Raw genomic sequence first — 14,989 nt, forward strand, 5'->3', positions numbered from 1 at the left:
TATTTATCTACATTCAGTAGTGTGTTTTACTGTTTCATTTGTGTTTAAATATTCTACTACTAAACAGTTCACTAACTCCTGCCTGAGAGTTTACTCACTTTTTTCTTGGATTATATTTTTTTAAAAATTACTAATAACTGAGCTATGGATCTCATACTCTGAGCATTATTAATAGCAATAACAATAAGCATGTATTACTCAAAAATATTGCCATATGCCATTTCAAGCTGATTACTGTAATCTGGCCTGCTGTTAAGTTAAAAAAAATGAAATGAGACTGAGATATGCTACATTCCTCACAGTATCAGTTAGTTTTCACATCAGCTCTCTTTTGTAATGGCACTAATATTATTAAAGCTAACAGTAGGTATCTAAATTCAACGCCGGCATGGTAAAACTAGGAATGATGTAGTGCTGGCATGTTGACAAAGGCACTTTTTTTCTATCTAATCACATAGATCTCAATGGCCCATTTGGAACAATCCACTTTCTCGGCTTCCTTATTTCCTATCCAACCTTCTCATTTATAATTCACTTTATATATATTGTATTTAATTTATATATATAACTCAAGCTGGCAAATATACCCAATGTTTCTTCCTTCTCCTGTTTATCCACAACAACTCTGTGAGATGGGTTAGACCAGGGGTCGGCAACCTTAAATACTCAAAGAGCCGCAAAGGTCCTAAATGGAAGCCCCCTGTTCAATTCTGGAGCCGACTGGAAGGCCACTTCCCCCATCATAGAGTCTCCGCCTAGCATGGTGTCCTTTTTCCTCTGCTGACCGGAAGTCCAGTTGCCCCACCATAGAGTCTCTTCCTAGTATGGCATCCTTTTTCCTCTACCTGTCCTAGCCAAAAGCCCTGTCAATTGTGGTTCCGACCGGTGAGAGGGAGCCGCAGCAGAGGGATGAGCCACAGGTTGCCACAGTGGTGGGTTTCAAAAAATTTTGGAACCTCTTCTTTAGGCGTGGCCTGCTTTCCGGGTCCACTGGTGGAACCTCTTCTAACTGGTTCGGTCGATTTGATGAACCAGTTCTACCGAATAGGTGCGAACTGGTAGGAACCCACCTCTGGGTTGCTAACCCTTGGGTTAGACAAAAAGAGTGATTGGCTCAAAGCCACCCAGCTGGCTTTCATGTCTGGGGAGGGCAGGGGGGGGAAGAATAGAATTCATAGTCCCACATAGTTTCTTAGTGCCTTAACCACAAGACTAAAGTGGCTTAATGCTTACACAGACATGATGGTGGACATCTAAAGTCTTTAAAAATTGCCAAAATATCTAAGTAGTGTCATAATTTCATAATAGTTTAATGAAAATAAGGATTAGGGGTGACATGATAGCAGCATTTCAATATCTAAGGGGCTGCCACAAAGAAAAGGGGGTCAGCCTATGCTCCAAAGCACCTGAAGCCAGGACAAGAACCAATAGATGGAAACTAATCAAGGAGAGAACCAACCTAAAACTAACAAGAAATTTGGTTAGGACAATTAATCAGAGGATTTAGTAGTAGATTTCACTCACTCTTCTGATAACTCTACTGAAGGAAACAATCAATGTTTCGGAATAGCCAGGACAAGGACCCCTGAAACAGCTCCTTCTAACAACTTACTCTAAATGCACAAAGCAGCAGGTAGAAAAAGCACAGTTCATACCTAACAACATCCTATGAGGTACAGAGTCAGGAGGCAAGTAGTCTCGAGAAGACAATGGGATGTATATATGGAATCAACAGGTTATAAGGTTGAAGGGCTATACTTCCAATAGTAACTTCGGGATTGGGTAGGCATAACCCAGAGAGGTGGTCCCCTGACTTTTCTATAGCATAGCAAAAGAAATGTACTTCATGCTCTACATTCCAGCATAACTTCCCACAGTTCCAACTGATGTCCTCAGAGGTTGCTGAGCACATCCTACAAGTCCCAACTCGAGTAGAACTACTTCTGGTTTCACTTTACTTTACTTCTGAAAGTTTTCTCTCTTTGATACACATCAAGAATTAATTATGACATGATGGTAGCCAATTGGCAAGGTTTGTATGACCCTTTTGTCTGTTCTGAAGTATCTATTACTGAAGTATCCAATACATAATGTTTCTTTAAAGGTGATATAGCATCCAGACATTTATTATCAGAATGGCTTCTTCACTTTCCATCCATCATGAACAAGAATCTACTTCCATATACCATTGAAGCCCTTCAGTGTGTCACTCATAAAGTTATTTACAGCATATAAAAGGATATCAAATTCAGATAGTGATCTTGCAAGCATAAAGTTGCACTGAGGGATCAGTATATTATGTCAATATTTATTTTTGTCAAAAGACAGTAAGATTTATTATTGACATGTTTTGGCAAAATATGGAAATATATCTTTCTAAGAGACTATTGAAATTATGGGTCTAACATTAAACACAGTGCTGTCAGTTGCTACTGCAGACGGTTTCCTTCCACACAAATTTGTAAAATGATGTGCCGGCTATCTATACAGGATAGGATTCAATAGGCAGACAAACTTTACAACACAACCACAAAATATGAATTTAAAAAAATATTATGCAATACAAAAGGCAAAATAAATGTATGGTTTGTTACAATGAAAAAGAAAAAGGGATGAAGGTTACGATCACCTATTTTCCTGCCCTTTAAATATAATATTGTCTCACCTATGCTCATTAATCAATCAGTCCTCTTTTATAGTGTCTAATTTAGAGTGTCATCTGCTCAAAGACTACTATAGTATTTTTAAATCCCTTTGATTTCAATAATTGGTATGCAGTGGAATTCTTTGGAAGATTTTCTTTGGATGACCAGTTAATCTCAGTGTAGAAGACTACAATCTTACATGCTGTATAAACTTAAGACCGTGATCCTAATTACATTTATCAGCCATAATGAATATACTGAGACTTGTACCTGGGTAAATACACCCAGTACTTTGCTGTAACTGCTTATTAACCTATTTTTAAATAACCACCGGTATCACGTCTAATAAATGCTTGAAGTGTGTAATGGGGGAACGATCACATTTCTTAATTCTTACCAAACAATACAATGTACGAAGTCTGAATACCCTGTGGAATTTTTGAATTGAATGCAGCATACTTCTAGAGCAGATTTGGAACTCATATTCAAATCAATCTTAATTCCATATGTCACAACACACTCCAGGCCAGTGCTTCCCAACTGGAACAACCTCCAATTGTGCAGAGTTTTAACTTCAAGAATGGCTATGCTTGCTGAGGACTTAAGTGTAAACATTTGGAAATTCTCTGGCTGGCAAACATAGCTCTATACCAGTGATGGTGAACCTTTTTCGCCTTAGGCGCCAAAAGCAAGCACAAAAAGCAAACAGGAAGTGGGGGAATGGACTTCCGGGTTGCCCGTTGGGCCGTTTTTCTCCCTCTGGAGGCTTCAGAAGGCTTCCCTGAAGCCTCTGGAGGGTGAAAAACAGCCCAATGCCCAAACCGGAAGTCCATTCCTGAACTTCCGGTTTGCGTGTTGGGTGTTTTTTTGCTCTCCGGAGAGCGAAAAATAGCCCAATGCGCAAACCGGAATTTCAGGACTTCCGGCTTGCCTGTTGGGCCATTTTTCTCCCTCCAGAGGCTTCAGAATGCATCCCTGAAGCCTCTTGAGGGAAAAAAACAGCCCAACACGCAAACCAGAAGTCCATTCCTAAACTTTCAGTTTTTGCGTTGGGCAGTTTTTCGCTCTCTGAAGGCTTCAGGAAAGCCTCCGGAGGGTGAAAAACAGCCCAACGGGCAACCCGGAAGTCCATTCCCCCACTTCCTGTTTGCTTTTTGTGCTTGCTTTTGGCCCCTACGGCGAAAAAAGTTCACCATCACCTGAAAATCAAGGCAGAAACTCAGCTGGAGCTGACTGGGAAACACCTCACATACCCTCAGAAATGGCTCTGTGTGCCACCTGTGGCACGTGTGCCATAGGTATGCCATCACGGCTCTATACTCTGACAGTATGAGCTTAGATTACCTTTCCGGCTACTTTTTTTCATACACAAATCTAACTTTGGCAACTCAGAATTGGATATTTCCTCCTAAATGGGTTCCACCACAAAAGCGCGGTAGACAAAAGCGCGGTCGACGAAAGCGCGTATGTGACATCATCACAGCGCGACGAAAAAGATCGAAAAATGTAAAAATAAAGCGAAAACCTTACCCTAACCCCCCCAAACCTAACCCTAAACCTAACCCTTAACCTAACCCTAACCCTTAACCTAACGAAAAACCTAACGCTAACCCTTAACCTAACGCTAAACGTAACGCTAACGCTCTAACCCTAACCCTAACCCTTAACCTAACCCTAACCCTAACCCTAACCCTTACCTTTATGTGAATCGGCTTGCTGTAATTTTATTTTTATTTCAATTTTTCGATCTTTTTCGTCGCGCTGTGATGACGTCACATACGCGCTTTCGTCGACCGCGCTTTTGTGGACTGTGGTTTTGACGGGTCACGCCTAAATGAGAACATCTACCCACACAAAGAGTCCTCTGTGCTCCCAGCTTAATGTTTTTATAAATATTAAAAAACACAAAGAATACATGGATTTTTTCCCCTTTCAGAATATGATTAAAAACATACAGAGATGTAGATACTAGAATTGTAGAGTATTTGGGATAATAAAGCCAATATAGGCATGTTCCACTCTTCATAGATTTTTAATTGTCGTTTCTCCCATTCATGCATCTACAACCTGGGTTTGTTTAGTATATTCTCTAGAAACATATAACTGGCTTTCAGAAGGCAATTCAACTGCCAGTTTGTAGTTCAATGCCATATTTGTCAGGGTTCCAAGTAACACCCACAACAAAAGAATGCCCACTACATGTGATTAAACAGAATTGCTGATAACCTTCTTGAATGACCAGCCATTTGAAACCCAAATAGCCGAAAATCAGCATTTTAGAAATGCCCTTTTGGTGAACAAGCAAGGTGTTCTACTTTCTTAATCATCTTCTGACACAAACTCTACTTATTCTTCTCCAATAAACAGTTGTTTAATTGATAAAGGCTGGCAGCCGTTCCTGTTGTCTGTGTACACTCTGTGTAGTTTTATATCTACTTTGTGACAGAAAGTGTTAATATGTACATTTTATTGCCATTATAATTAGAATTTCTTTTTTTTTTTGGCTTATTATTCATGGAATCACGAGATAAAAAGATATTTCCGCATATGAAATCTGGTGCCAAATTGCCCCAAATCACTCATATTTTGTAAACGTCTACCTGGAACAATTCCTGCACAGCTTTATGATCACAATCAAAGCTAATGAATCTTATAAAACAAGCTTGGCTCTGCTATTCAGAAAGGGGACAATTCAATAAAAATTAGTATTCCTCTAAATGAATGTATTCAGATGACCCCTGATTTCATGACATTATGTGGGAAAAGAAGAACATGAGCCTTCAACCTGGAGAAATTGGTACCAGAGAAGCAACAGATCGACTGCAGCTGAGGTGCAAGATGAACAGTTGGACAGGTGATGGTAGAACAATTCAGTCCATTCCAAAACACACTTAAACATTTGGCAAAGCTCTCGTGGGTATGTTCTTTATTAAGAAAAACAGGGGCGACGAGATGGAATGAGGAAAGTAAATAATGTTAATGTTTTAGACGTTATCTCGTGTATCCTTCCATTAGAACCAATCTTTGAAAACTCTATGGTCTGTTGAGAAAAATAAGTGAGGGGGAAAATGAAAACAGTCTTTAGGGAAGAGTCTCTAATACCCTGTTTCCCTGAAAATAAGACCTTCCCGGATAATACGCCCAATTGGACTTTTGAGTGCATGCGCTAAAATAAGCCGTCCCCTGAAAATAAGCCCTCCCCAAAAATATTGCAACACAGTAGCAGCCACGAGGTGACCATGTTCGCCGCCTCCTACACCTCAAAAATAATAAGACCTCCCTGAAAATAAGGCCAAGTGCTTATTTTGGTGGTCAAAAGAAAATAAGACCCTGTCTTATTTTTGGGGAAACCCGGTAGTTGTAGAAAGATCAAAAGCAAAAATATACCTATAATTAATTGGGAGGAACACTGAGGCAATAAGGCAACAGCCTGTTGTGTTTTCAGTACATAAAAATCCTTTGTTTCTGCCAAAGTGATTTATTTTAGTCAAGAGAGAAAGCAAGGATATTCACATATAAGCCACATAGAAATATCCCCAACAGCCCATCCAGATTCGGGGTGAATTCTCTCTACTCTGCAGAAATCTTCAATCACAAAACTTTCATGGAAGTAGTTATTTCGGGGCTTCCCTCACTAGATTTCCTGGCTTTCTCTGAAACATTCAGAAAATGAGGGAAAGTGGTGGACATGCTCGGATAAGGAAGCTGGTTACTCAAACAGAGGAAGTGGGTGAATTGCTGATCTTAGTCTACTGCTATTGCTATCTTGAGAGCCTGCAGTTACAGAAGTAGAAATAAAGGAAGGAAAAGGATGGAAAATGTTTTGAGTGGCCTTTAGCCAATCAAAGCCAATATAATCTTCCAAAACCAGTCTGGGAGTTGTTTAATACTTGCTCCTAGTCTTGAACTATAGACAGCAATTCCTCTAGACAGGGACAAACATCTTGAGTAAGGGAAAAAAATGAGTAATCTCCAGGGATGGTCCTTAGGATTTAGTTGGAGTAGTAGTCAACTGTATGATTTCAGGAGTTGAGGAGGCATCAGAAGTGATCCAAAAATAGTAAAAGCACTAAGGTAGAAGGTAGTGGAGGCATAGCTATCACTGAAGGCAATGGCGCTTGTGACAAGCAGCTATTATTCTTTATGTCTTGAAGGACTTCAGCCTCTAATATCAAGCTCCATTTTTATACACTTCTATTTTCACAGCATCATCATTAGAGTGTTTAGACTTACATTTTTCTGATAATTGAATCTGAAGTTTCGGGTGTTAGTAGAACTTGAAATGTAGGGTTTACTTAGGACTCAGAGGCCTAGTGAACCTTCTAAGGTTGCTGGAATATTTGTCTTCTCTACAGTACATGACAAGCAGGGGTGAAATCCAGCAGGTTCTGACAGGTTCTGGAGAACCGGGAGCAGAAATTTTGAGTAGTTCGGAGAACCGGCAAATGCCAATTCTAGCTGGCCCCAGAGTGGGGTGGGAAGATTGTGCAGTATCCTTCCCCTGCCACGCCCACCAAGCCACACCATGCCCACAGAACCGGTAGTAAAAAAAATTGAATTTCACCACTGATGACAAGGCATCATCACATATCTGTTGAAGGAGTGCATGTGTAAAGGGTGAGTTTTGCAGGGTCTCCCTGATAGCCACATAGTGCTTGTGAGAGGAAAACTGAGAGGTCCAGTGAAGAAGCACTGAGGAAGTTACCTCATTGTTGTAATTAAACAACCAAACTCAGAGAGCACCAAGGGCTTCATAAGTTACTCCTGAGCTACAAATATTCTCTTCTGTTGAGGAGAAAAGTAGCAGGTGGTGTCACATGTGTCAGAGAAGAATGATACCATCCAGTGGTGGGATTCAAATAATTTAACAACGGGTTCTCTGTCCTAAGGACCAGGTGGGTAGGTGGGGCTTAATGGTCATGTGACTGTGTGGGTGTGGCCAACTCAACCTTACTCAGGTTGATGGGCACTTTGCCTTAGCTGTTACAATGTAATAATGGTTAACCGGAGAGGCAGTTTCTGTAAGCAGGGCAATAAAGATTAAGCTAGAAACAACACCCAGAATGTTTCCTTCCTTGCTTTCCTTACAGGATTAGCCCTGTAAAGCGGAAAAAACCCAAAAGAAGATTTCTTCCAACAACCGGTTCTCTGAACATCTTAGAAAGTTAAGAACCGGTTCTCCCGAATAGGTGCGAACTGGCTGAATCCCACCACTGATACCATCATACTAAAAAGGATGAAAAAGTACTTTGAAAATATTTGGACCATATTGGTGATTATGTAACCATCTAGAACCAAACATGGAAAATCCACAGAAATTGAAGGCTGACAGTCTTGCTGGAATTGAGCTGAAGCCGATTCTTCTTCATCCAAGCTCCCAGAGCCCCAACGGCATTCAAATATCAAGATCTCCACAGGATTTCTTGGGTGGCCATAGATGGAGATACCAAAGCCTGGTCTCATCAGCACAGTGTCAGATGAGCTCAGTTAGCGACTTCATGTAGATGTTCAACGGGACGGGCAGTTCTAGCTTATGTTGTACCATCCTTACCTACATTTTCTTACAACCAGATGTAAGAGATTAGAAATGCAGTACAACTAATAATGATTTGAGCTACCATATTTTTTGGAGTATAAGACGCACTGGAGTATAAGAAGCACCAAGATTTTGAAGAGGCAAATTAAAAAAAAGTTTTTGCACTCTGCAGACCTCCCAAAAACGGCCGGTTTTTCGCAAAAATGGGCCTGTTTTTTTCCCAAAAAAGGGGCATGCATAACCTTTAGGAGGCTTATAAAGTGCTGCTGGAGACTGGGGGGAGGGGGCAAAATTGAGTAAACAAAGGCCCGTTTTTCACTCATTTCTGCCCTCCCTAGCCCCAGGAGCACTCTGAAAGCCTCCTAAAGGTTATGCACGGTCATTTTGGTGAAGGGGTGGGGTTTCAGGAGGCAAAAAATGCTGTATTCAATGTATAAGACACACCCAGATTTTCAGCCTGTTTTTTGAGGGGGGAAAAAGGTGCGTCTTATACTCTGAAAAATACTGTAAGTAATCCATAAAATCTTAAATCAGTTTGGTGGCGATACAATAAATAAAAATAAAATAAAATACCAGACAGGAAATAATGCTCACTGTATTAAAAATGATCAATCAAATGTCCAGACCTTTGAGAAAGAACAGCCAAATGCATTAAAGAACAGGCATGCATTGCAATGGGAAGATTTCTTCATCGGGTCAGCCATTTGTGAGACCATTAATAAGCATCAGATTCAGAGCCAGCATCTTACTTGTCATGCTGGTTTAATTTACAGTAGATTCATTATAATGATTTCATATTCATTTTGTATGACTTTGAGCTGATATATTATTTCACATCCTTCAGAAATCGTTCAGTCTCATACGGCCCTCTTACAATAATCTGTTTCTCTTACCTGACATTTCAACCTTATTCTGATGAGAATGATAACCTCAGCTCTGAGCAATATTTGCTTAGCCCTGAAATTAATTTTCCCATGATGGATGGAATACTTCTCTAAATTATTTCTTTCGGGGTCTTCTTCATAGTATCAGCTTTTCCTCCTAAAGCTAACAACAACAACAACAACAACAACAAGAAGAAGACTTGGTTACTTACTAGGAACTCCAGATACCAGCCGTAAAGGGCGCAGTACGCGGAAAGCTCTAAGTGCTTTAACATCAAATCCAGCGCCTTTACCTCCCAGTGAATTTACCCCATCTGCTTTGGTTGCTTGTTCTAAAATTGCACTAAAAAGCCTGTGGAAGGGAAAGGAACGAAAAACAAAACAAAATAAATGGTTAGTATACCCTATGGAGAAAGAAGTAATCAAGGTACTTTATATAATGCAGAAAACCCTGCATAAGGAGATAAAACTGAATATTCATATTTATTTATGATATGTACAATGACGATATAGACAAAATGTACATGTGCCCTGTTAGAAATATATTAGTTGACAGCCATAGCATTAATTCCCAGGCATGCTCTGCAGTTTCTAAAAAGCTTTAGAAGAATCAAGGTCAAATTTAACAGAATCGATCTAATAGCAATAGCACTTAGACTTATATACCACTTCACAGTGCTTTTACAGCCCTCTCTAAGCGGTTTACAGAGTCAGCATATTGCAACCCAACAATCTGGGTCCTCATTTTAGTGACCACGCTCGCTGCCTCCTGCACCTCAAAAATAACAAGACCTCCCCTAAAATAAGGCCAAGTGCTGATTTCAGAGGTCAAAAGAAAATAAGACCCTGTCTTATTTTCAGGGAAACATAGTACTATTTTAACTATGTATTCATCATAGTAATATAATATAAATTTTCAAATATCTTTGTGGATTTTTTTTTTAAATAAAACAACAGAAACTGTTGACGATTGAAAGATAGATACTCACCCTACTACCACAATTATAAAATCTAGTAAATTCCAGCCATTCCGGAGGTAAGCATTAGGATGAAAGAGAAGTCCATATGCTATTACTTTTAAAAATGCTTCCACTGTAAAAATTATGAGAAAGAGATATTCCACCCGTTCCTGCAGTGAAAAGAAAAAAACAAAACATGGAACATAGTGGTTAACTTTGGAAAATTACAGGAAATATTACATCATAGGAGAAAGAGAGAGCTACATTTCCAAGTCAAAACAATGACAGGACTATCATTTCCTGCTGTTCTTGCTAAATGCAAGCCAAATAATTTACATATAACTGTATACTCTGTAGGATTTTGGCTATCTGGAACATGGCAATCCTTCCTAATGCAATTCCTTCCACATATATTTGACTTCCACTCCCATAATCAATGGAGCCAGTTACAGTGAAACCACATTAAAGTCAAAATACAGTTATTTTAATTAGTTTAATTTTAAATTTGCACAGTGAAACAAACGTATCATATGTACATCAGGGTCAAAATTCATGAAATAATGTTCTGGGAATCTACTTTGAGAGAGAAGGGAGAAATCATTTAGAAGTACATTGATGATCATCATTGTCACCATCATCCTACCACATTCTCTCTTTTCTCTTGCACAAGTGTACAGTATATCTCACACACACATACTCAGAGAGTGGTATATATTCCCTAGTGCTTCTTCTACCATGGGCTTTCACTTTGGGTTCAAAATGAGTTCCACGTGAAATCAGGTTAATGGACCAAAATGCAATAAACCCCTTTATCAGTCAAGAAACGGGGAGGGGGGATTCTCCCAATCTCCAGGAGACAACCCCAAACCTGAATGAAAGCAAACCACATGCTATCAAGCCTGTTTGATTACATTTATGCCACATCCGTGACTTTTGTTTGCTGCAGAACTGCTGCTGACTTTAGTGCTCAAGCTATGGCTATAAAAATATGGATGGCCATTAGATGGTGTAAATGGTATAGAACAGTGATGGCTAACCCTTTTCTCCTCACGTGCCGGAATAGCACGCACATGCACAACAGCACAATTTTGGGCCTAGCAGACTTCCCTGGGACAAAAAAATGGATCACATGGGGGGCACTGCACCCCCCATTTTGGACAAAGCAGTCCTCCCTGAAGCCTCCTGAAAACAAAAACAGAGTGTTCCTCCTGCCCCCTGTGCATGCACACATGAGCCCCCCTCCGCATGCATGTGCAACCTCCCTACCTCCCACACATACACACATGTCTCCCGCATGCGCGACGGAGACCTGAAAATCAACTGGCCAGTGGGAGGCATGCACACGTGTGGTGGAGCTGAGCTGGGCGATGGCTCGCGTGCCCGCAGAGAAGGCTCCACCTGCCACCTGTGGCACGGGTGCCATAGGTTTGCCATCACGGGTATAGGGTTTCCTGTATGAGAAGAGGGTTGGATTAGAAGACCTCCAAGGTCCTTTCCAACTCTGTTATTCTATTCTGATAAACGGTTAGAGATTTTTGTATTGCTTTGCTGCTTTTAGCAGTCATTTGAATGTTTGAAGCTATGATTGCCCTATTCAAATATTCAAATGGGACCATGAACAATGATCAATTGTTTCAGCTTCCTGTTTGGATGTGTGACAGTGGTGGGTTGCAGGCGGTACGCCCAGATATGGGCATACCGGAGCCTGGGTGGAGCACCGGGTACCGTTCTGTTCTGGTGCTCCGGAGGGCCCACCCACCCGCCCGCGCTCCTTACTTGTCTTTAAAGTCTTTGATGCTTACACGCACAGCACGTACAGTGCCTCCGCTGAGCAGCTAGAGCATCGCGGAGGCATCGCTGGACAGTACAACGCATGCACGCACTGCACACGTCCATGTGGATGACGTTGGGCCCGTTCCAACCATACCGGTTGGAACGGGATCCGGAACCCACCACTGATGTGTGAGCACAGGAACATTCCCTCGAAAGCAACACTGCCACAGCAATTAATTCTAGGATACCTGGTGATCCTATTTCAGGGGGGGAAAAAAACCAGTGAAGGCAAGGTAAAAATTCCACAACATTAAGGGCAAAACCTTGGTTTTTGCCGAGAGGTGCAAAGCAGATATTTCCAAATCTATCTGCTGTAGTCACTAAAGAAGCTGCCATTTACATAGGTTCTTAATTCTTAATAGGCTCTAACCCCTCAGGGAGAAGTAGGACAGCTGCTTACAGGAGAACAGCTGGCTGCTTGCTGATCATGCCGTTGTCCATATGATATCAACCTCAAAATACAGCAAAGTTTCACTGGGATCAAATGTCAATCCAAGATCATGGCCCGTAATAAAAACTAAAAAAAAAAAACCACCCCTCAAAATTTATATTACTAGGAGTTTTTCAAGTTGCAATACAATTTTCAAATTATTTGGATTTTGTGATTGGCTATTAGTAAGTAAGTTAGTATCTATTCCCAGTTTACAGATAGATTAAGGGAAGGTGTATGTTATCAATTGTGGTTTGCAGATCAAAGCCTAATTTTAATTTCAGATGTTTAACTTATCAATTTAAGGAACTATAATTATTTCAAGAAGCTAGAGATAGGAAAATTGAGGTACCAAGATCCTGGGCGGTTCTCTAAACCATTTTTTTTTCCTCACTCAAATTCTCTTGGGTGTAAGCCTATGTGTCTGGAAGCCTATGTGTGTCTGCAGAGATGCTACCTAGTTATTTTGAGACGTGAGTTCTACAAAACTGCTAGAGAGGATCTAAAATAAGGACAGAGCATTTGTATGCTGTTAATCTGGATTTTAATATTAAACGATCCCTGTATTTGTTCATGTCAGAATATAAAGCTTCTTTTGAAACCTATAACATTGCAATGGAAAAATCTGAATTCTCAGGACTATATTGTAAGTAACATTACATGATGTTTCAGGGAAATGATTTAAAGCCTGTAAACACAGAGAGAATATGCTTATTCTCTGAACTATCTCAATCGTACCTCATCTTTCTCTGCAAGGAAGTAGGTGAAATCTGTGCTTCTTCCCTGTCAAAGATACACTCTAGCCAGCAAACTACTTCCAGATATTAATGTTGTGGCCCGCCAGCAGCCAGCAGAGCTGGTAGCAGATTCAGACAGTGAGGAGCAGGTGTCGGTTCCTGCCGGCATTACTGCCGGTTTGGCGTGCAAAACTTTCTACAGTATCCTTCCCCTGCCAGGCCCACCAAGCCATGCCCACAGAACCAGTAGTAAACATGTTTGAGTCCCACCACTGGCTGTACATCTAAGATTGTTTTTTGTTTATTATTTTTACAAACAACTCAAGGGAGCAAACATATCTACTACTCCTTCCTCTTCCCATTTTCCTCATCACAAAAACCCTGTGAAATGGGTTGGACTAAGAGGGAATGACTGGCCCCAAATCACCCCCGCTGGCTTTCATGGCTAAGGCAGGACTTGAACTCAGGATCTCCTGCTTTCTAGCCTAGTGCTTTAACCATTAGACCAAACAAGTTTCTTCCTTAGCAGCAAAAGAAAAACTAATTGGAATAAGGCCCTGGTCTAGCCAGATTGTTTACCCAATCATATGCTGTCAATGACTAAGGAAAATCAATTTTCATCATGTCTATAAATGTGTCTACTTAAATCTCTGAAGTTACAGCATACATGATGCAAAATAAATGTCTACAATAGGGATGAGTACAATATCAAGAGATCTATCACCAATCGCCCACATTTTAATGGTTTTTTAAAAGCTGGCAATCGAGCTGAATATGTTTGTTAGCATTTAAGATGCACTTATTTCTGAGATATCATCTTAAAAATAAACTGAAAATGTGCAGTTGTGATGTATGGCAACTGTACGCCTGTAAAAGTGTTGGATGATTGAGTTAATACACAGGATTCAGCATTCCACTTTTCTAGTTCTAAGTAATAGATGCCTCTTTTTGTCATGTTTCTAATGTTTTTAATGTTTTCCAAGGCAATCAAACTTCCTGGAGTCCCAGATTGATGCTGTACCCCTGGATGCTGGCCTGTATACTAAAAGACTTATCTAATTCAACTCTTCTAACCAATCTTACCAATCTTACCACTATGTTAGAATTTCCCCCCTTTTTTTGCTCTTTATGTAATTAATAGCAATCATAGGGGGGAAAAAACTCCCATGAAATATTTATTACAATATTCAGTCTAGGAGGATGAACAGATAAACTCCACTAAATGTGACAATCCATAGGTGACACAGTACATCAAAATAAAATGCTGCAGCATTTGGAATCCTACAGTTTGTCTTGGCAGATTTGGAAGCTAATCAGAATTTGGCCTGGTTAATCCTTCCTTGGAAGACCTTTAGGGAATATCAGCACTATATGCTAGATTGAGAATTTTTTTAAAATCCCGGAAGAGGTTGATGACGAACACAATGCTATTGCCAAGAAAAAAATCTGAGTGATCCATGAAATCACTACGTAGAAATCTGCAAAGCCAAATGTTCTGGGAAGGAACATTTTGGAGAATTCTAGAATGTTTTGTTCTCCCTTTGAACCATGACAATCCAGCTGAATGGGGATGGGTAGGTCCAGCAGTATTCAGGCCTCATTCTCCTCAGACTGAACTTAAGGCAGCCTGGCTCAGAAACAATTTACATTTCCCTTTACCATTTTCCAATTTTAGCTGAATCTACAATTCTTCTAGATATAGCTCCTCTCTCTCCTTGAACATAAAGATCTTTCAATCTATTCATGCTATATTTGAATAACATGGAGCCTTGTTATTCCTAAATACCCTATTAACTACCCTACATGTTAAAAGAAAGTATGGCATAGATTTTGTTCATAATTCCATTTCACTCCATACTGAACAGAAATTAGTTTAGCTTCACGAACTACCTAGCTTATCCTAGAAATCTTGATCAACCTACTTTTTCTTCCTCTTCCTTCCAGTGAAGGAATATTGTTTACACA

General features: G+C 40.3%; 1 protein-coding gene across 2 annotated transcripts in view; it reads right to left on the reverse strand.

The window, feature by feature from the left end:
- CACNA1C (calcium voltage-gated channel subunit alpha1 C) overlaps positions 1 to 14,989 on the reverse strand; it is a 483,479-nt gene that overhangs the window by 188,953 nt on the left and 279,537 nt on the right. For both annotated transcript variants that reach the window (XM_032220855.1, XM_032220856.1), the window contains exons 3-4: positions 10,055 to 10,194; positions 9,278 to 9,417 (exon numbers count right to left, since the gene is read on the reverse strand). In XM_032220855.1, the coding sequence (XP_032076746.1) occupies positions 9,278 to 9,417; positions 10,055 to 10,194 (280 nt within the window). The remainder of the gene's footprint in view (positions 1 to 9,277; positions 9,418 to 10,054; positions 10,195 to 14,989) is intronic.

This window comes from Thamnophis elegans, chromosome 7 (assembly GCF_009769535.1).
Source record: "Thamnophis elegans isolate rThaEle1 chromosome 7, rThaEle1.pri, whole genome shotgun sequence".
Lineage (NCBI taxonomy): Eukaryota > Metazoa > Chordata > Lepidosauria > Squamata > Colubridae > Thamnophis > Thamnophis elegans.